The sequence below is a fragment of the Cetorhinus maximus genome, chromosome 3, assembly GCF_964194155.1.
Source record: "Cetorhinus maximus chromosome 3, sCetMax3.hap1.1, whole genome shotgun sequence".
Lineage (NCBI taxonomy): Eukaryota > Metazoa > Chordata > Chondrichthyes > Lamniformes > Cetorhinidae > Cetorhinus > Cetorhinus maximus.
In genome coordinates this window covers 134,596,277-134,619,191 of record NC_135881.1, presented here as the reverse complement: position 1 = coordinate 134,619,191, position 22,915 = coordinate 134,596,277, and the positions used below count along the sequence as shown (strand labels likewise).

General features: G+C 47.4%; 1 protein-coding gene across 1 annotated transcript in view; it reads right to left on the bottom strand.

Moving 5' to 3' along the window:
- Window positions 1-22,915, bottom strand: part of creb5b (cAMP responsive element binding protein 5b) — a 471,745-nt gene that overhangs the window by 348,234 nt on the left and 100,596 nt on the right. Inside the window, exon 4 of the mRNA XM_078539021.1 lies at window positions 5,050-5,171. Coding sequence (XP_078395147.1) covers window positions 5,050-5,171 — 122 coding nt within the window. The remainder of the gene's footprint in view (window positions 1-5,049; window positions 5,172-22,915) is intronic.

Below are 22,915 nucleotides of genomic sequence, written 5' to 3'. Positions count from 1 at the left end.
GTTCTAGATTCCCCAGCTAACGGAAACAATTGCTCATGTCTACCCTGTCAAGCCCCTTCAGAATCTTGTATGTTTCAATAAGATCACCTCTCATTCTTCTAAAGTACAGAGAATATAGGCCAAAATACACAGTTTCTCATCAGAGAACAACCCTCTCAACCCAGGGACCATTCGTGAACCTTCATTGCACTGCCTCCAATGCAAACATATCCTCCCTTAAGCTTGGAGATTGTCATGCTCGCACCATATGGACTAATGAAGTATAAACTCGAAATCAACGCTTGCCTTAAAACAAAACGACCTTTCCTTTCCTGCTAATACGGAGCTAATCCTCATGTCTAGACAGGTCGTAACGAAGGCATTGAAATGGAAATAACCTTTCTGGACATAATTTTTGAGAAGTATTTAAAATGCAAAAGACCTTCCCTGTGGATAATGGCTGACTTTCTCCAAATAATTAAAGAAACTGGTTTCACAATACTGTTTGCAGACTTGTCGACTGCAGAGTTAAAATCCAGAGCACGGGTATGAAAATACTCTATTTATCAAGATGATATCTGAATAGACAATATTCAAGCCCCATTGTTTGACAAAGGCCTAGGCTTTTGTGAGGACAATGGAAAATAGATGTTCTGGTCACATGATAGAAACTAGGGGCGGAATTTCCCTTTCCTTAGAATAACTCCAGTGGTGGAAGCGAAAGTCAGGGTGACTTTCACTGGAGAGCAGGGTGGCTGAACACACGAGATCTTGAGCTGTTCAGCTCACACGAACATAAATTAGGAGCAGGCCACTAAGTCCCTCAAGTCACTTCAATCAAGTCGCTTCTTAGACTTCTAAGCTCCAGCAAGCCTAGCTTGTCCAACCTCTCCTCATAAGACAACCCACCCATTCCAAGTATTAGTCTGGTAAACCTTCCCTGAACTGCTTCCAACACATTTATATCCCTTCTTAAATAAGGAGACCAATACTGTACACAATATTCCAGACGTGGTCTCACCAATGTCATGTATAACTGAAGCATAATCTCCCTACTTTTATATTCAATTCCCCATGGAATAAACAATAACATTCTATGAGCTTTACTAATTACTTGCTGTACCTGCACACTAACCTTTTGCAATTCATGAACTAGGACACGCAGATCCCTCTGCATCTCAGAGCTTTGCAATCTCTCACCATTTAGATACTATGCCTCTTTTTTATTCTTCTGCCAAAATGGACAACTTCACATTTTCCCACACTATACTCCATTTGTCGGATCTTTGCCCACTCACTTAATCTAGCTATATTCCTTTGTTGCCTCCTTATGTCCTCTTTGCAACTTACTTTCCTACCTATCTTTGTGTCATCAGCAAATTTAGTAACCATACCTTCAGTCCCTTCATCCCTAAAAATATTTACAAGAATGGTACCATTCTATCAGGAAAGAATGAACAGGCTGGGCTGTTTACTTCAGAAAAGAGAAAACTTAGAGGTGACCTGATAGGGTTCTTTAAAAATAGACAGGGAGAATGTTACCACTTGTGGAAAAATCTAAAACTAGTGGCTATAAATACAATATAATTATTAATAAGTCCAGTAATGATTGTTATAAAACAGCCGCTGGTAAATGCTGAGTTGTTCAAATCCCAAAGGGAAACTTGAAACAACTGCCACAACTTGTTTTGTAATTTGTATAAATTTTGAGATGTGTCCCTTGAATTCAGTAGCAATAAGACCACCAAATCTTATAGGTTTTACAAAACTAGATTAAACATTTATTAATAAGAGAAATGATTTTTTAAATACATACGTAGATCCACAAATTACTCCTATGATAACTTCTAAATTCCCCTAATCAATCTAACTCCCAGTTACACTTTTGTTAAGTCAACAGTAAGACACACAGATTTTAAAAGACCCAGGCAAAGAAACATGATGCCCTGAACAAGTTGAATTCAAAGTGAGTTTTCTTAACTTCAGTCCTTTGAAGACAGCAGCTTGAGGCATAGATGCTGAAGGCTTCTCACACTTGTAAGATCTTAAAATGCCTTCCCTTACAAACTGTCTTTTCTCCTTTATACATATTTTCCTCTTTGAATGCAAATACCCATTGTTTCACTATGTCTTTGGACTTTATCTTCCTGATAATAAAAACCTCTCATAGCACTAAGTTTTACCAGTAATCTTTGGGAAAAATAAACACACTGGGCAGAATCTTCTGGCTGGCATGCGGGTGGCGGAGTCCGCACGCCAGCGCTTAAAATGTCACACGAGCGTCCCGATGTCAGCGCACAGCATCACGATATTTCGGTTGGCGGGCGCACTATGCAGCAGGATGCACGCCCACCATTAATTAAAGGCCTTGTTAAGGCCATTAACTCTCCAATCGACCAGGATTTTGAGGGGCCCGTGCAAACTTCGGCTCGGTGCACGGGCTCAACGGGCAGGCGGGTAAGTGATTTTTTTACAAACCTCATCCAGGGCGGGATGAGGTTTGATACCGGGTTTAAAAACTTTTAATAAAGTGTTTGTGTTCTTCACTAACATGTCCCATCTCATGTGACGTTTTCACATGAGAGGGGACATGTTAATGATTTTAAAATTTTTCTATTTTCAGAGTTTCACATAGTTTCAGCGATCTCCCTGAGGCAGCACTTTGCTTCAAGGAGATATGTGCTCTTTTGCACACGCATAGCGCTTAATTGGCCTGCCCACTTAAAATGGCGGCGGGGCCCATTTTGGCGGCAGCGCTCGGTTACCCGCCCACCACCGAGCCGGTCGGGCCCGCCCACAAATCAAGGGCAAAATTCTGCCCACTGTTTCTCAGCTTCACCTGGCTAGGTGACACATTTCAGCCCTGATTTGAAAACAATCTAGTCTTGTTTATTTAAAAATGCAGATGTTCCTTTGACACCTATGTTTCTAAACTTCCCCATGTTTAACTAATTAATATTTCAAACCTAACTTCTCTTCTTACTTCAAAGCACCCAGACTAGCTGCCTCTAGTTCATTTAAGTCTCACCCACAAAACACAGACACATAGGGCAGAATTTTCTGCCTGTTGGGCGGGTGGGCCCATCCCAATCTCTGGCGGGTGGGGAGCCAATCCCCACCAGCGAAGCGGGCCGCATCACCATTTTACGTGGGCGGGCCAATTAAGGCCCGCCCAGCGTGACGTCCGGTGGGAAGCGCTATGCACTTCCTGTGCGGGCGGGGGGAATTCCCTAAAAGCGAGAGTGCGCTCTTTTGCGCATGAGCACGAAAGAGTGCACATCTCCCTGAGGCTAAGTGCTGCCTCGGGGAGATCGCTTACACTTTGAACAATATTAAAAATAGAAAAAAAAAAATTCCCTAACATGTCCCCATCATCTCACATGAGATGGGACATATTCATAATTTACAGATTAACTTTATTAAAATTTTTAACACCCTGCATGAAACCTCATCCCGCCTGTGGATGATGTTTCATGTTTTCTCTATTCCCCGTCGGGGCTCCTGGCCTTAAGGTTGGATGGGCAGGTCCTTTAACTGTTTTAATGATCCTGTCAATGGCCTCAATTGGCCATTGACAGGTCGGCGGGCGCACAGCTGATTTTGCTGTGCCCCCCGCCTTCCTGAAAATTTAAATGGGACAGGATGAAGTTGGCGGTTCCCCCCGACGTCATCCCGTGTCATTTAATGCATCGGCGAGCGGGCCCCGCCCCCTGCTCACTGACGGCAAAATTCTGCCCATAGACACATCCCACTATCACTCTATTTTACGATAAATTCCAGTAACATTATTGAAATTATTGTATCTTCCTGACATGAAATAAGGAGGAATTTCTTGAGTCAGAGAGTGGTTAGAATGTGGAACTTGCTGCCACAGGAAGTGATCGATGCAAATAGTTTAGACGCTTTCAAAAATAAACTAGACAATTACATGAGAGAAAAGAGAATAAAAGATGCATTGAAATGCTGAGATGAGATAGGTGAAATTGGAGGCTATTCATGTAAAGTACAAACACCAATACAGATTCAACTGAACGGCCTGGGTTTCTGTGCTGTATATTCTAAGCAAATCGGTGCAAATATCTATGGCCAGGATCTCCCGGTCGGCAAGCGGGGGGTGGGGCCTACTCACCGACACGTAAAATGATGCGGGATGATGTTGGGCGGAACTCCTGATATCACCTCGCCTCATTTCAATTTTCAGGTCGGCGGGGGTGCAGCCAAATCAGCTGTGCGCCCGCCGGCCTGTCAATGGCCACTTGAGGCATTGACAAAGTAGTTAACTTGATTAGTGGACCTGCCCGTCCAACCTTAAGGTTGGTGGACAGGCCGGGAGCCCTGGCAAGCATTGGAAAAAGCATGAAACCTCATCCACGGGCAGGATGAGGTTTCATGTAGGTTTTTAAAAATTTAATTGTGTGTTTAAAAGTGATGGACATGTCCCAACTCATGTGAGAGTGTCACATGAGGGGACATGTCAGGGAAATTTTTTTTCTGTTTTTAAGATTTTTTATCGTGGAGCCGATCTCCCTGACGCAGCACCTAGCCTCAGGGAGATGAGTGCGCTCTTTCACGCGCATGCTTGAAGAGCGCATTCTCGGCTCAGGGATTCCCCCTCCCTGCCTGCACAGGGAGCGCATAGACCTTCCTTGCAGACGTCACGCTGGGCGGGCCAACGAGGGGAAAATTTTGCCCTATATAAATTCAGATCTTCAAGTTCAATCAGAGAGAGAGAAACCTACAATCTATCTGCTTGAAGTAAATTGAGCCACAGCTAGAAGAACACAGGGTTAGACCTTAAAGTTTGGTCTATTATTGAGACTCGTAAATATTTATTTATCTGATGCTCTCTCAGTTTGGAAATTTTGCTAGCAGAGCACCAAAGAGTATATGGAAAAATTAATCAATGCACCAACTTTCTCTTGAAACAAATAATTCTATAAACAAGCTGTTGTTAAATGCATGTAATGAAGTTGGAGTACAGTATTAATTGGGCACTCCAAACCATTCCTTCTGAAACAGTAGGAGGTTCTGGAGAAGGAAAATGCACACCAATGAGGTATACTCACATACCCTTTTATTGTCTTCTTCTTCCTGTGCTTTCCTAAACTCCTGTTCTAAGGAACACGCAAGTTCATTAAAGAGTCCAACTTCTTCACAGTTCTTCAGAAATCGAGTAGGGGTGGGAGTCTGATCTACAAAGAAATGTGTTAGAATTATTTATTCAGTTTACATTAAGTCCTACATAATAAAGGAAAGGTGTTATCTTTCTCATTCTCTACCTCCTACCATTCAAGCTCCACATGGATAGGCATCAGAGCTACGGAGCAGCAAATTGGACTCATTAGCATCCATTTCTCAGGCGCTACAAGTGTCTTTAGAACTCCAGATGGTATCAGCAGCATGTGCGCATGCTTGTGAGGTGAATTGCATCATTCACCATATTGGTGCAGCCATTAGCGCATGTGTAGTGGACGTTCAGCGGAAGTATGCACAGCAGAAAGATTATGATGTCAATCAGTGTGTAACACTGATTTGACGACAGCAATGCCATTTTTGAGTTCAATGCTCCAGCTCACAATTTATCTTAACCACGGACAGCTGTGTGCAGCAGCAGGAAAGATACCCCACCAGCCCTATTTAAAGGGATCATCAACTACTTTCAGGTTCAGTGTTGGTTGATCTCTTCTGATTATTGCTGCACTTCCATAAGTGTTTGGTGCTTCCTATAGTCATTTCAAGTTGCTAAGGTTTACAAGGAGTCTCGCCCACAAGTGGAAACATGATGTGTGAAATTCAGTTCAGTAGCGCTGCTCGAGGCAGTCCACCTAAGGAATCCTAGTAATCTGTTGGAGGACATATTGTTGGACAGCTGTGAGATGCTGAAAACCCCTCAGCACTGAAATTCACAGATATGATGGTAGCAACCTGAGCCTGCATGGCATGAAGCTGAGCTTGCGGGGAAAAAAAGCATGGATCCCATGATCTTTACCTGAGCTTTGTGCTGCGGGGGAAACTGAGACAACAGCCACCAGACGCTCCATCATGGTTGTGTCTGCTAGTGCACTCATGGAGTTGGCCACCACTTCCATGGTGGAAAGAATGAACTCCAAGCTATATGTGATGTGCTGTGTCACATTAGAACTGGACTCCTCCATGCCCCTTGACAGTGACAGGCAGCTCTGTGGCAGGCCTGCCAATGCCCCAAGCATCTCAATGTGCAAGCTCATCAGCCTTCTACTGTGAGCAGCACCATCACAGTTTTCATCTGAATCTTCTGCAGCAGAACATGTTTGCGATCTTGCCCTTGGTTGAGCTGGCACACAAATTATTCTTTCCCACTTTCCTGGCTGCAGCCTTCTCATGCCCAGAGACTCACCACATGCAGATCCTGACTCTATATTAATCTCTAAGGCACATGCAATGTCAGTATCTGATTTGGTGGCTGTGAGTGTCAGGTCAAATGATGGTACTTCATCATCACTGATGTGGGGTGCTCTCTCTCTCTCATCCCTGTGTGTGTACTGTGTCTGGCCAGTCAGGAGTTCTAGGGAATCTGAAAGCAGAAAAACAGAAGGAGAAGGTTGAATTGAGGGAAGGATGGGGGAGCGGGGCTGTCAAGGGAGGGAGTGGGGGATGGGGGGGCGTGCAGTGGTGGTGTAGAATGCACGAGGTCCATGATCGGACCATTTGCAGCCTTTACTTCAAGCCAGATATTAGCATGTCAGGTAGTTGAGAAGGAGCATAATGCACTAACTTACTGTCCTTCCCAGTGACACCAGATGCCACAGGCTCTTTGCAGTAAGCCCCTAGATTTCTCCTTTGGAGCTAAGTGGATGGAATGATGGAGTTGAATTTTATTGATCCTGGCGACCGTGTTGGCGTGACGGGCTGGAGGGGGGGGCAAGGGTGCCGCTCTTGGCACCTGCCTGGCCACCCCGCACTTGCCACCCACCTCCCCACAATCCCTGCCACACTGCAATTTTACCAGCTGTGGGGAAGAGGGGCAGGAAGGGTGTCAGGAGGTCTGCCCACCTGTAGGCTAATTGACCCCTTAAGTGGACAATTCATGACCATTTCAGGGCTTCCTCCAGCCGCCTCTGAGTGGGGAGGCCTGCCCAGTGAAGCCTGCGCCGGGCCTGGCAAAGTGGGGGGTGGTGGGGGGGGGGGGGGGGGGGGGGGGTTTATCTCCTTTTAGGGACCCCGGTGCCAATTTGATGCCCCTCCAAGGTATCGAGCCCCCTGCCCTGTCCGCTCCTGCCTCCCCAGCTGGGACCTGACATCCTAGCCTCGCAAGAACCTAAACTTACCTTGAAATCTGGTTCTAATGCAGCTCACTTCCCTCTGGAAGTCGCTGCAGTCCCAGCAGTGGCCACTGCTCTCAAAGGCGCTGGTGGGACCAGAGAGCTGCTAGTCAGAGGCTGGACTTCGTCACTGATGGGGACGGAACTCTCACCTAAAGCCAACAGCCAGACGGCCATTAGCTGACTGCAGGGCAAGACTGCCAAACTGGGGAAGGGCACGCCTCGACTTTTAGACTAGGGCGTAGGGGCCCCAACCCAGCATAATATTAGCCCATGGAGTTGTGGTGACTGCACCCCAGCCCCCGACCACAACTCACTCCCTCACTAGTTTTTTTCCATCATTTGCTGGAATACATTAAAGAGAAACAATACTCAGTGGGGAATGGGGCAGTGCCAAACAACATTTCACAGAAAGATTGGCAGAAAATGTTTAAAATATCTACTCCTTTCGGAAGATATTGTCTAATATTCTGGGCAAAAAACAGCCTGCAGGGCATATACTATATCAAATCTCTCACTCAGAAAAGTTCCACTACTTACATGGCATTAAAATTTTGACAGTGGGGTCAATTTTAGGATGAGTGAGAATGGTGTGAGCAGGAGGCCAAGGAAGACTGGAAGCCCTCAAACGCTTGGCAGCGCGAGGGTCAGGAGATTGTAATGTCCAGTCCTCATCTCCAGGACTGGAGGCAGTCTACCTTCCAAACTCTTTGGGAAGCACCACATGGCTGGCTGGAGCAGCAGCGGGATTTCAGGAGGTATAAAGCAGCTAAAAGGGACCTGGTCATACAAACATCAGCACCAAATTAAGGTCAGAATTTTCCGGCCCCATCAATGGACTTTTAGCTGGCTCACCATGTCCTTCAGGGAGGATTATGTCACGGCAGGGCTGGAAAATCCCGCTCGAAGTGTCTTGTAATGACATTCCAATGTCTGGAGGGAGTGGGAAGTTCAGGGCAGTTGAAGCTCATGGTTTTCTTAGAGGGCCTGGGTGAGCACTCCTGTTCATCCTCATCAACGAGGAAACATTCAAATATTTTGAATAACCTGCTTTCTGGGACTCCTCTGGGATATTGATCAAGGCTTCCCCGTGAAGGCCCAGGCTTAAAGTGCAGTCAGGTCCTGATGACATCAGTGGAACCCAATCTTCATATTTAAACAAGGTCTTTTGATAGGTGTTCTTGTTGACTGCAACTTAAAATTGCAGTCGCCAGCCTGGGGACATGAGGTGAAAGTGTAAATCTCCTATTTTATTTTGACTAACCCTATGCCTAGTTGGCACCAGGTTGGGTACAGCTAGGGGTTTAAAGATCCCCCAAGTTTGACTTCAGCCAGCTTTCACTGACCCTCACTTACATAGAAACAGGAGGAGGCTATTTAGCCCCTTGAGTCTATGTTGCCATTCAATGAGATGATGACTCCTCTGTGAACCAACTCCATTTTCCTGTCATTGCCTCATATCCCTTAATATCTTTGGTTAACAAAAATCGGTCAATCCCAGACTTAAAATTAACAACTGACCTAGCATCAATTGCTGCTGGCAGAAGAGAGTTCCAAACTTCTGCCACGCTTTGTGACTTTCCTAACTTCACTCCTGAAAGGCCTGGCTCTAATTTTTAGGCTATATCCCCTAGTTAGAACCCCATGCAAACTATTAATTTTAATTTATAAACTCCAGATATGATCTGTGCGTATATTGTTATTAATTCATTTACTTTAAATTAACTCCGATTGAAATTTTTAATTTCACAGCTCCTATTTTGAAAGAATGCCCCAGCCTAGAGAGAAAAAAACCATTAACCTTCTTGCCTGTGATGTCAAACTTTGATTTTTTGTTGTCAAATACTGCCGCTCGCTCTTTAAACATCCACAGCTTCTGTTCCTGTCTTTACACAGTAACTGCCCAGTGTTCCTGACCGTTATACTGTCACTGCCCTGTGTTCCTGTCCTTTATACAGTAACTGCCCTGTGTTCCCATCCTTTATACTGTCACTGCCTTGTTTTCCTGTCCCTTATACTTTCACTGCCCTGTGTTCCTGTCCGTTATACAGTGTCTGCCCTGTGTTCCCATCCTTAATACTGTCACTGCCCTGTGATCCGGTCATTTATACAGTAACTGCCCTGTGTTCCCGTCCTTTATACAGTAACTGCCCTGTGTTCCGGTCCTTTATACAGTAAATGCCCTGTGTTCCTGTCTTTTATACTGTCACTGCCCTGTGTTCCGTCCTTTATACTGTCACTGCCCTGTGTTCCCGTCGTTTATACTGTCACTGGCCTGGGTTCCCATCCTTTATACTGTCACTGCCCTGTGCTCCCGTCCTTTATACAGTAACTGCCCTGTGTTCCTATCCTTATAATGTCACTGCCCTGTGTTCCCGAACTTTATACTGTCACTGCCCTGTGTGCCCGTCCTTTATACTGTCCATGCTCTGTGTTCCCATCCTTTATACTGTCACTGCCCTGAGCTCCCGTCCTTTATTCTGTCACTGCCCTGTCTTCCCGTCCTTTATACAGTCACTGCCCTGTGATCCCGTCCTTTATACAGTCACTGCCCTGTGATCCCGTCCTTTATACAGTAACTACCCTGTGTTCCCATCATTTATACAGTAACTGCTCTGTGTTCCCGTCCTTTATACTGTCACTGCCCTGTTTTCCCGTCCTTTACACCACTGCCCTGCTTTCCCATCCTTTATACTGTCACTGCCGTGCTGACGTCCTTTAAACAGTAACTGCCCTGTGTTCCTGTCCTTTATACAGTAACTGCCCTGTGTCCCTGTCCTTTACAGAGTAACTACCCTGTGTTCCCGTCCTTTACACAGTAACTGCCCTGTGTTCCTGTCCTTTATAATGTCACTGCCCTGTGTTCCCGTACTTTATACTGTCACTGCTCTGTGTTCCTGTCCTTTAAACAGTAACTGCCCAGTGTTCCCGTCCTTTATACTGTCACTGCTCTGTGTTCCTGCCCTTTATACAGTCACTGTCCTGTGTTCCCATCATTTATACTGTCACGGCCCTCTGTTTGCGACATTTATACTGTCATCGCCCCGTGTTCCCGTCCTTTATGCTGTCACTGCCCTGTGATTCTCTCCTTTTTACAGTAACTGCCCTGTGTTCCCATCCTTTATACAGTAAATGCGCTATGTTCCTGTCTTTTATACTGTCACTGCCCTGTGTTCCCGTCCATTATGCTGTCACTGCCCTGTGATTCTCTCCTTTTTACAGTAACTGCCCTGTGTTCCTGTCCTTTATACAGTAACTGCCCTGTGTCCCTGTCCTTTACAGAGTAACTACCCTGTGTTACCGTCCTTTATACTGTCACTGCCCTGTGTTCCTGCCCTTTATACTGTCACTACCCTGTGTTCCCGTCTTTTATACTGTCACTGCCCTTTGTTCCTATCATTTAAACAATAACTGCCCAGTGTTCCCGACCTTTATACTGTCACTGCCCTGTGTCCCCGTCCTTCATACTGTCAGTGCCCTATGTTCCCGACCTTTGTACTGTCACTGCCCTGTGTTCCCGTCCTTTATACTGTCACAACCCTGTGTTCCCATCCTTTATACTGTCACTGCCCTGAGCTCCCGTCCTTTATACCGTCATTGCCCCGAGCTCCCGTCCTTTATATTGTCACTGCCCTGTGTTCCCGTCCTTTATACTGTCACTGCCCTGTGTTCCCGTCCTTTATACTGTCACTGCCCTGAGCTCCCGTCCTTTATACTGTCACTGCCCTGTGTTCCCATCCTTTATACTGTCACTGCCCTGTGTTCCTGCCCTTTATACTGTCACTGCCCTGTGTTCCTGTCCTTTAAACAGTAACTGCCCTGTGTTCCCATCCTTTATACTGTCACGGCCCTGTGTTCCCGTCCTTTATACTGTCACTGCCCTGTGTTCCCGACCTTTATACTGTCACGGCCCTGTGTTCCCGTCCTTTATACAGTAACTGTCCAGTGTTCGCGTCCATTAAACAGTAACTGCCCTGTGTTCCCGTCCTTTATACTGTCACGGCCCTGTGTTTCCGTCCTTTATACAATAACTGCCCTGTGTTGCCGTCCTTTATTCAGTAACTGCCCCGTGTTCCTGTCCTTTACACTATCACTGCCCTGTGTTCCCGTCCTTTATACTGTCACTGCCCTGTGTTCACGTCCTTTATACAGTAACTCCCCTGTGTTCCCGTCCTTTAAACAGTAACGTCCCTGTGTTCCTGTCCGTTATACTGTCACTGCCCTGTGTTCCCGTCCTTTATACTGTCACTGCCCTCTGTTTCAGCCCTTTAAACAGTAACTTCCCTGTGTTCCCGTCCTTTATACAGTAATTGCCCTGTGCTGCTGTCCTTTGAACAATAACTGCCCAGTGTTCCCGTCCTTTATCCTGTCCATGTCCTGTGTTCCCGTCCTTTATACTGTCACTGCCCTGTGGTCCCGTCCTTTATACTGTCACTGCACTGAGCTCCCGTCCTTTCTACTGTCACTTCCATGAGCTCCCGTCCTTTATACTGTCACTGCCCTGTCTTCCCGTCCTTTACACTGTCACTGCCCTGTGTTCCCGTCCTTTATACAGTAAGTGCCCTGTGTTGCCGTCCTTTATTCAGTAACTGCCCTGTGTTTCCGTCGTTTATACAGTCACTGCCCTGTGTTTCCGTCCTTTATACAGTAATTGCCCTGTGTTGCTGTTCTTTGAACAATAACTGACCTGTGTTCCCGTCCTTTATAATGTCAGTGCCCTGTGTTCCAGTGCTTTATACAGTAACTTCCCTGTGTTCCCGTCCTTTATACTGTCACTGCCCTGTGTTCCTGTCCTTTGTACTGTCACTACCCTGAGCTCCCGTCCTTTAGACTGCCACTTCCCTGTATTCGCATCCTTAAACAGTCACTGCCCTGTGTTCCCGTCCTTTATACTGTCCATGCTCTGGGTTCCCGTCCTTAATACTGTCACTGCCAACTGTTCCTGTCATTTATACTGTCACTGCCCTGTGTTCCTGCCCTTTATAATGTCACTGCTCTGCGTTCCTGTCCTTTAAACAGTAACTGCCCTGTCTTCCATCCTTTATACTGTCACTGCCCTGTGTTCCCGTCCTTTATACTGTCACTGCCCTGTCCTCCCATCCTTTATACTATCACTACCCTGTGTTCCCGTCCTTTATACTGTCACTGGCCTGTGTTCCCTTCCTTTATACTGCCATTGCCTTGTGTTCCCGTTCTTTATACTGTCACTGCCGTGTTCCCATCCTTTATACAGTCACTGCCCTGAGCTCCCATCCTTTATACAGTAACTGCCCTGTGTTGCCGTCCTTTATACAGTCACTGCCCTGTGTTCCTGTCCTTTATACTGTCACTGCCCTGTGTTCCCGTCCTTTATACTGTTACTGCCCTGTGTTCCCGTCCTTTATACTGTCCATGCTCTGTGTTCCCGTCCATTATACTATCAATGCCCCGTGTTCCCGTCCTTTATACTGTCACTGCCCTGAGCTCCCGTCCTTTATACTGTCACTGCCCTGAGATCCCGTCCTTTATACTGTCACTGCCCTGTGTTCCCGTTCTTTATACTGTCAGTGCCCTGAGCTCCCGTCCATTATACTGTCACTGCCCTGAGATCCCGTCCTTTATACTGTCACTGCCCTGTCTTCCCGTCCTTTATACTGTCTCTGCCCTGTGTTCCCGTCCTTTATACTGTCACTGGCCTGTGTTCCCTTCCTTTATACTGTCATTGCCTTGTGTTCCTGTTCCTTATACTGTCACTGCCGTGTTCCCGTCCTTTATACAGTCACTGCCCTGAGTTCCCGTCTATTATACTGTCACTGCCCTGTGTTGCCGTCCTTTATACAGTAACTGCCTTGTGTTCCTGTCCTTTATACTGTCACTGCCCTGTGTTCCCCTCCTTTATACTGTTACTGCCCTGTGTTCCCGTCCTTTATACTGTCCATGCTCTGTGTTCCCGTCCTATATACTGCAACTACCCTGTGTTCCCGTCCTTTATACTGTCACTGCCCTGAGCACCCGTCCTTTATACTGTCAGTGCCCTGAGCTCCCGTCCTTTATACGGTCACTGCCCTGTCTTCCCGTCCTTTATACTGTCACTGCCCTGTGTTCCCGTCCTTTATACAGTAACTGCCCTGTGTTGCCGTCCTTTATTCAGTAACTGCCCTGTGTTGCTGTCCTTTATTCAGTAACTGCCCTGTGTTCCCGTCCTTTAAACAGTAACTGACCTGTGTTCCCGACCTTTATAATGTCAATGCCCTGTGTTCCCGTCCATTATACAGTAACTTCCCCGCGTTCCCGTCCTTTATACTGTCACTGACCTGTGTTCCCGTTATTTATACTGTCCATGCTCTGGGTTTCCGTCCTTTATACTGTCACTGCCCTGTGTTCCCGTCATTTATACTGTCACTGCCCGGTGTTCCTGCCCTTTATACTGTCACTGCCCTGTGTTCCCGTCATTTATACTGTCACTGCCCTGTGTTCCTCTCCTGTAAACAATAATTGCCTTGTGTTCCCGACCTTTATACTGTCACTGCACTGTGTTCCCGTCCTTTATACTGTCACTGCCCTGAGCTCCCGTCCTTTATACAGTAACTGCCCTGTGTTCCCCTCCTCTATACTGTCACTGCCCTGAGCTCCCGTACTTTATACTGTCACTGCCCTGAGCTCCCGTTCTTTATACTGTCACTGCCGTGTTCCCGTCCTCTATACTGTAACTGTGTTCCTGTCCGTTATACTGTCACTGCCCTGTGTTCCTTCCCTTTATACTGTCACTGCCCTGTGTTCCTGTCCTTTATACTGTCATTCCCCTGTGTTCCTGTCCTTTATACTGTCACTGCCCTGTTTTCCCATCCTTTATACTGTCACTGCCCTGTGTTCCTTCTCTTTATACTGTCACTGCCCTGTGTTCCTGTCCTTTATACTGTCAATGCTGTATTCCTGCCCTTTATACTGTCACCGCTCTGTGTTCCTGTCCTTTATAATGTCACTGCCCTGTTTTACCATTCTTTATACTGTCACTGCCCTGGTTTCCTGTCCTTTATACAGTCACTGCCCTGTTTTCCCATCCTTTATACTGTCACTGCCCTGTGTTCCTGTCCTTTACACTGTCACTGCCCTGTTTTCCCATCCTTTATACTGTCACTGCCGTGTTCACGGCCTTTATACTGTGACTGCCCTGTGTTCCCGCCCTTTATACTGTCACTGCACTGTGTTCCCGTCCTTTATACTGTCACTGCCCTGTGTTCCCATCCTTTATACTGTCACTGTGTTCCTGCCCTTTATACTGTCACTGCCCTGTTTTCCCGTCCTTAATACGGTCACTGCCCTGTTTTCCCGTCCTTTATACTGTCACTGCCCTCTGTTTCTGCCCTTTAAACAGTAACTTCCCTGTGTTCCCGTCCTTTATGCTGTCACTGCACTGTGTTCCCGTCCATTATACAGCAACTGACCTGTGTTCCCGTCCTTTAAACAACAACTGTCCTGTGTTCCCGTCCTTAATACTGTCACTGCCCTGTGTTCCTGCCCTTTATACTGTCACTGCCCTGTGTTCCTGTCCTTTAAACAGTAACTGCCCTGTGTTCCCATCCTTTATACTGTCACGGCCCTGTGTTCCCGTCCTTTATACTGTCACTGCCCTGTGTTCCCGACCTTTATACTGTCACGGCCCTGTGTTCCCGTCCTTTATACAGTAACTGTCCAGTGTTCGCGTCCATTAAACAGTAACTGCCCTGTGTTCCCGTCCTTTATACTGTCACGGCCCTGTGTTTCCGTCCTTTATACAATAACTGCCCTGTGTTGCCGTCCTTTATTCAGTAACTGCCCCGTGTTCCTGTCCTTTACACTATCACTGCCCTGTGTTCCCGTCCTTTATACTGTCACTGCCCTGTGTTCACGTCCTTTATACAGTAACTCCCCTGTGTTCCCGTCCTTTAAACAGTAACGTCCCTGTGTTCCTGTCCGTTATACTGTCACTGCCCTGTGTTCCCGTCCTTTATACTGTCACTGCCCTCTGTTTCAGCCCTTTAAACAGTAACTTCCCTGTGTTCCCGTCCTTTATACAGTAATTGCCCTGTGCTGCTGTCCTTTGAACAATAACTGCCCAGTGTTCCCGTCCTTTATCCTGTCCATGTCCTGTGTTCCCGTCCTTTATACTGTCACTGCCCTGTGGTCCCGTCCTTTATACTGTCACTGCACTGAGCTCCCGTCCTTTCTACTGTCACTTCCATGAGCTCCCGTCCTTTATACTGTCACTGCCCTGTCTTCCCGTCCTTTACACTGTCACTGCCCTGTGTTCCCGTCCTTTATACAGTAAGTGCCCTGTGTTGCCGTCCTTTATTCAGTAACTGCCCTGTGTTTCCGTCGTTTATACAATCACTGCCCTGTGTTTCCGTCCTTTATACAGTAATTGCCCTGTGTTGCTGTTCTTTGAACAATAACTGACCTGTGTTCCCGTCCTTTATAATGTCAGTGCCCTGTGTTCCAGTGCTTTATACAGTAACTTCCCTGTGTTCCCGTCCTTTATACTGTCACTGCCCTGTGTTCCTGTCCTTTGTACTGTCACTACCCTGAGCTCCCGTCCTTTAGACTGCCACTTCCCTGTATTCGCATCCTTAAACAGTCACTGCCCTGTGTTCCCGTCCTTTATACTGTCCATGCTCTGGGTTCCCGTCCTTAATACTGTCACTGCCAACTGTTCCTGTCATTTATACTGTCACTGCCCTGTGTTCCTGCCCTTTATAATGTCACTGCTCTGCGTTCCTGTCCTTTAAACAGTAACTGCCCTGTCTTCCATCCTTTATACTGTCACTGCCCTGTGTTCCCGTCCTTTATACTGTCACTGCCCTGTCCTCCCATCCTTTATACTATCACTACCCTGTGTTCCCGTCCTTTATACTGTCACTGGCCTGTGTTCCCTTCCTTTATACTGCCATTGCCTTGTGTTCCCGTTCTTTATACTGTCACTGCCGTGTTCCCATCCTTTATACAGTCACTGCCCTGAGCTCCCATCCTTTATACAGTAACTGCCCTGTGTTGCCGTCCTTTATACAGTCACTGCCCTGTGTTCCTGTCCTTTATACTGTCACTGCCCTGTGTTCCCGTCCTTTATACTGTTACTGCCCTGTGTTCCCGTCCTTTATACTGTCCATGCTCTGTGTTCCCGTCCATTATACTATCAATGCCCCGTGTTCCCGTCCTTTATACTGTCACTGCCCTGAGCTCCCGTCCTTTATACTGTCACTGCCCTGAGATCCCGTCCTTTATACTGTCACTGCCCTGTGTTCCCGTTCTTTATACTGTCAGTGCCCTGAGCTCCCGTCCATTATACTGTCACTGCCCTGAGATCCCGTCCTTTATACTGTCACTGCCCTGTCTTCCCGTCCTTTATACTGTCTCTGCCCTGTGTTCCCGTCCTTTATACTGTCACTGGCCTGTGTTCCCTTCCTTTATACTGTCATTGCCTTGTGTTCCTGTTCCTTATACTGTCACTGCCGTGTTCCCGTCCTTTATACAGTCACTGCCCTGAGTTCCCGTCTATTATACTGTCACTGCCCTGTGTTGCCGTCCTTTATACAGTAACTGCCTTGTGTTCCTGTCCTTTATACTGTCACTGCCCTGTGTTCCCCTCCTTTATACTGTTACTGCCCTGTGTTCCCGTCCTTTATACTGTCCATGCTCTGTGTTCCCGTCCTATATACTGCAACTACCCTGTGTTCCCGTCCTTTATACTGTCACTGCCCTGAGCACCCGTCCTTTATACTGTCAGTGCCCTGAGCTCCCGTCCTTTATACGGTCACTGCCCTGTCTTCCCGTCCTTTATACTGTCACTGCCCTGTGTTCCCGTCCTTTATACAGTAACTGCCCTGTGTTGCCGTCCTTTATTCAGTAACTGCCCTGTGTTGCTGTCCTTTATTCAGTAACTGCCCTGTGTTCCCGTCCTTTAAACAGTAACTGACCTGTGTTCCCGACCTTTATAATGTCAATGCCCTGTGTTCCCGTCCATTATACAGTAACTTCCCCGCGTTCCCGTCCTTTATACTGTCACTGACCTGTGTTCCCGTTATTTATACTGTCCATGCTCTGGGTTTCCGTCCTTTATACTGTCACTGCCCTGTGTTCCCGTCATTTATACTGTCACTGCCCGGTGTTCCTGCCCTTTATACTGTCACTGCCCTGTGTTCCCGTCATTTATACTGTCACTGCCCTGTGTTCCTCTCCTGTAAACAATAATTGCCTTGTGTTCCCGACCTTTATACTGTCACTGCACTGTGTTCCCGTCCTTTATACTGTCACTGCCCTGAGCTCCCGTCCTTTATACAGTAACTGCCCTGTGTTCCCCTCCTCTATACTGTCACTGCCCTGAGCTCCCGTACTTTATACTGTCACTGCCCTGAGCTCCCGTTCTTTATACTGTCACTGCCGTGTTCCCGTCCTCTATACTGTAACTGTGTTCCTGTCCGTTATACTGTCACTGCCCTGTGTTCCTTCCCTTTATACTGTCACTGCCCTGTGTTCCTGTCCTTTATACTGTCATTCCCCTGTGTTCCTGTCCTTTATACTGTCACTACCCTGTTTTCCCATTCTTTATACTGTCACTGCCCTGTGTTCCTTCTCTTTATACTGTCACTGCCCTGTGTTCCTGTCCTTTATACTGTCAATGCTGTATTCCTGCCCTTTATACTGTCACCGCTCTGTGTTCCTGTCCTTTATAATGTCACTGCCCTGTTTTACCATTCTTTATACTGTCACTGCCCTGGTTTCCTGTCCTTTATACAGTCACTGCCCTGTTTTCCCATCCTTTATACTGTCACTGCCCTGTGTTCCTGTCCTTTACACTGTCACTGCCCTGTTTTCCCATCCTTTATACTGTCACTGCCGTGTTCACGGCCTTTATACTGTGACTGCCCTGTGTTCCCGCCCTTTATACTGTCACTGCACTGTGTTCCCGTCCTTTATACTGTCACTGCCCTGTGTTCCCATCCTTTATACTGTCACTGTGTTCCTGCCCTTTATACTGTCACTGCCCTGTTTTCCCGTCCTTAATACGGTCACTGCCCTGTTTTCCCGTCCTTTATACTGTCACTGCCCTCTGTTTCTGCCCTTTAAACAGTAACTTCCCTGTGTTCCCGTCCGTTATGCTGTCACTGCACTGTGTTCCCGTCCATTATACAGCAACTGACCTGTGTTCCCGTCCTTTAAACAACAACTGCCCTGTGTTCCCGTCCTATATACTGTCACTGTCCTGTGTTCCCGTCCTTAATACTGTCACTGCCCTGTGTTCCTGTTCTTTATACTGTCACTGTCCTGTGTTCCCGTCCTTTATACTGTCACTGCCGTGTTCCCGTCCTTTATACTGTCCGTGCTCTAGTTCCCGTTCTTTATACTGTCACTGCCCTGTGTTCCCGTCCTTTATACTGTCACTGCCCTGTGTTCCCGTCCTTTATATTGTCACTGCCAAGTGTTCCCGTTCTTTACACAGTCACTGCCTTGTTTTATCATCCTTTATACTGTCACTGCCGTGTTGACGTTGTTTATACTGTCACTACCCTGTCCTCTCGTCCTTTATACTGTCGCTGCCCTGTGTTCTCGTCCTTTCTACTGGCCATGCACTTTGTTCCCATCCTTTGTACTGTCACTGCCCTGTGTCCCCGTCCTTTATACTGTCACTGCCCTGAGCTCCCGTCCTTTATACTATCATTGCCTTGTGTTCTTGTCCTTTACACTGTCACTGCCCTGTTTTCCCATCCTTTATACTGTCACTGCCGTGTTCACGGCGTTTATACTGTGACTGCCCTGTGTTCCCGTCCTTTATACTGTCCACACTCTGTGTTCCCGTCCTTTATACTGTCACTGCCCTGTGTTCCCATCCTTTATACTGTCACTGTGTTCCTGCCCTTTATACTGTTACTGCCCTGTGTTCCCGTCCCTAATACGGTCACTGCCCTGTTTTCCCGTCCTTTATACTGTCACTGCCCTGTGTTCTTGTCCTTTACACTGTCACTGCCCTGTTTTCCCATCCTTTATACTGTCACTGCCCTGTGTTCACGTCCTTTATACAGTAACTCCCCTGTGTTCCCGTCCTTTAAACAGTAACGTCCCTGTGTTCCTGTCCGTTATACTGTCACTGCCCTGTGTTCCCGTCCTTTATACTGTCACTGCCCTTTGTTTCAGCCCTTTAAACAGTAACTTCCCTGTGTTCCCGTCCTTTATACAGTAATTGCCCTGTGCTGCTGTCCTTTGAACAATAACTGCCCAGTGTTCCCGTCCTTTATCCTGTCCATGTCCTGTGTTCCCGTCCTTTATACTGTCACTGCCCTGTGGTCCCGTCCTTTATACTGTCACTGCACTGAGCTCCCGTCCTTTCTACTGTCACTTCCATGAGCTCCCGTCCTTTATACTGTCACTGCCCTGTCTTCCCGTCCTTTACACTGTCACTGCCCTGTGTTCCCGTCCTTTATACAGTAAGTGCCCTGTGTTGCCGTCCTTTATTCAGTAACTGCCCTGTGTTTCCGTCGTTTATACAGTCACTGCCCTGTGTTTCCGTCCTTTATACAGTAATTGCCCTGTGTTGCTGTTCTTTGAACAATAACTGACCTGTGTTCCCGTCCTTTATAATGTCAGTGCCCTGTGTTCCAGTGCTTTATACAGTAACTTCCCTGTGTTCCCGTCCTTTATACTGTCACTGCCCTGTGTTCCTGTCCTTTGTACTGTCACTACCCTGAGCTCCCGTCCTTTAGACTGCCACTTCCCTGTATTCGCATCCTTAAACAGTCACTGCCCTGTGTTCCCGTCCTTTATACTGTCCATGCTCTGGGTTCCCGTCCTTAATACTGTCACTGCCAACTGTTCCTGTCATTTATACTGTCACTGCCCTGTGTTCCTGCCCTTTATAATGTCACTGCTCTGCGTTCCTGTCCTTTAAACAGTAACTGCCCTGTCTTCCATCCTTTATACTGTCACTGCCCTGTGTTCCCGTCCTTTATACTGTCACTGCCCTGTCCTCCCATCCTTTATACTATCACTACCCTGTGTTCCCGTCCTTTATACTGTCACTGGCCTGTGTTCCCTTCCTTTATACTGCCATTGCCTTGTGTTCCCGTTCTTTATACTGTCACTGCCGTGTTCCCATCCTTTATACAGTCACTGCCCTGAGCTCCCATCCTTTATACAGTAACTGCCCTGTGTTGCCGTCCTTTATACAGTAACTGCCCTGTGTTCCTGTCCTTTATACTGTCACTGCCCTGTGTTCCCGTCCTTTATACTGTTACTGCCCTGTGTTCCCGTCCTTTATACTGTCCATGCTCTGTGTTCCCGTCCATTATACTATCAATGCCCCGTGTTCCCGTCCTTTATACTATCACTGCCCTGAGATCCCGTCCTTTATACTGTCACTGCCCTGTGTTCCCGTTCTTTATACTGTCAGTGCCCTGAGCTCCCGTCCATTATACTGTCACTGCCCTGAGATCCCGTCCTTTATACTGTCACTGCCCTGTCTTCCCGTCCTTTATACTGTCTCTGCCCTGTGTTCCCGTCCTTTATACTGTCACTGGCCTGTGTTCCCTTCCTTTATACTGTCATTGCCTTGTGTTCCTGTTCCTTATACTGTCACTGCCGTGTTCCCGTCCTTTATACAGTCACTGCCCTGAGTTCCCGTCTATTATACTGTCACTGCCCTGTGTTGCCGTCCTTTATACAGTAACTGCCCTGTGTCCCCGTCCTTTATACTGTCACTGCCCTGTGTTCCCCTCCTTTATACTGTCACTGCCCTGTGTTCCCGTCCTTTATACTGTCACTGCCCTGTGTTCCCATCCTTTATACTGTCCATGCTCTGTGTTCCCGTCCTTTATACTGTCACTGCCCTGTGTTCCCGTTCTTTATACTGTCACTGCCATGTTCCCGTCCATTATACTGTCACTGTCCTGTGTTACTGTCCTTTATACTGTCAGTGCCCTGTATTCCTGTCCTTAAAACAATAACTGCCCTGTGTTCCCGTCCTTTATACTGTCACTGCCCTGTGTTTCCGTCCTTCACCCTGTCCATGCTCTGTGTTCCCGTCCTTTATACTGTCACTGCCCTGTGTTCCCGTCCTTTATACTGTCACTGCCCTGTGTTCCCATCCTTTATACTGTCACTGCCCTGAGCTCCCGTCCTTTATACCGTCATTGCCCCGAGCTCCCGTCCTTTATATTGTCAATGCCCTGTGTTCCCGTCCTTTATACTGTCACTGCCCTGTGTTCCCGTCCTTTATACTGTCACTGCCCTGAGCTCCCGTCCTTTATACTGTCACTGCCCTGTGTTCCCATCCTTTATACTGTCACTGCCCTGTGTTCCTGCCCTTTATACTGTCACTGCCCTGTGTTCCTGTCCTTTAAACAGTAACTGCCCTGTGTTCCCATCCTTTATACTGTCACGGCTCTGTGTTCCCGTCCTTTATACTGTCACTGCCCTGTGTTCCCGACCTTTATACTGTCACGGCCCTGTGTTCCCGTCCTTTATACAGTAACTGTCCAGTGTTCACGTCCATTAAACAGTAACTGCCCTGTGTTCCCGTCCTTTATACTGTCACGGCCCTGTGTTTCCGTCCTTTATACAATAACTGCCCTGTGTTGCCGTCCTTTATTCAGTAACTGCCCCGTGTTCCTGTCCTTTACACTATCACTGCCCTGTGTTCCCGTCCTTTATACTGTCACTGCCCTGTGTTCACGTCCTTTATACTGTCACTGTCCTGTGTACCAGTCATTTATACTGTCACTGCCCTGTGTTCCCGTCCTTTATACTGTCACTGCCCTGTGTTCCCGTCCTATATACTGTCACTGCCCTGTATATCTGTCCTTTATACTGTCCATGCTCTGTGTTCCCGTCCGTTATACTGTCACTACCCTGAGCTCCCGTCCTTTCTACTGTCACTGCCCTGTGTCCCCCTCCTTTATAATGTAACTGCCCTAAGCTCCCGTCCTTCATACCGTCACTGCCCTGTATTCCCGTTCATTCTACTGTCATTGCCCTGTGTTTCCGTCCTTTATACTGTCACTGCCCTGTGTTCCCCTCCTTTATACTGTTACTGCCCTGTGTTCCCGTCCTTTATACTGTCCATGCTCTGTGTTCCCGTCCTATATACTGCAACTACCCTGTGTTCCCGTCCTTTATACTGTCACTGCCCTGAGCTCCCGTCCTTTATACTGTCAGTGCCCTGAGCTCCCGTCCTTTATACTGTCACTGCCCCGTCTTCCCGTCCTTTATACTGTCACTGCCCTGTGTTCCCGTTCTTTATACTGTCACTGCCATATTCCCGTCCATTATACTGTCACTGTCCTGTGTTACTGTCCTTTATACTGTCACTGCCCTGTATTCCTGTCCTTTAAACAGTAACTGCTCTGTGTTCCCTTCCTTTATACTGTCACTGCCCTGTGTTCCCGTCCTTTATACTGTCACTGCCCTGTGTTCCCGTCCTTTATACTGTCCATGCTCTGTGTTCCCGTGCTTTATACTGTCACTGCCCGGTTTTCCCATCCTTTATACTGTCACTGCACCGTGTTCACGTCCTTTATACTGTCACTGCACCGTGTTCCCGTCCTTTATACTGTCACTGTGATCCTGCCCTTTATAGTGTCACTGGCCTGTGTTCCCGTCCTTTATACTGTCCATGCTCTGTGTTCCCGTCC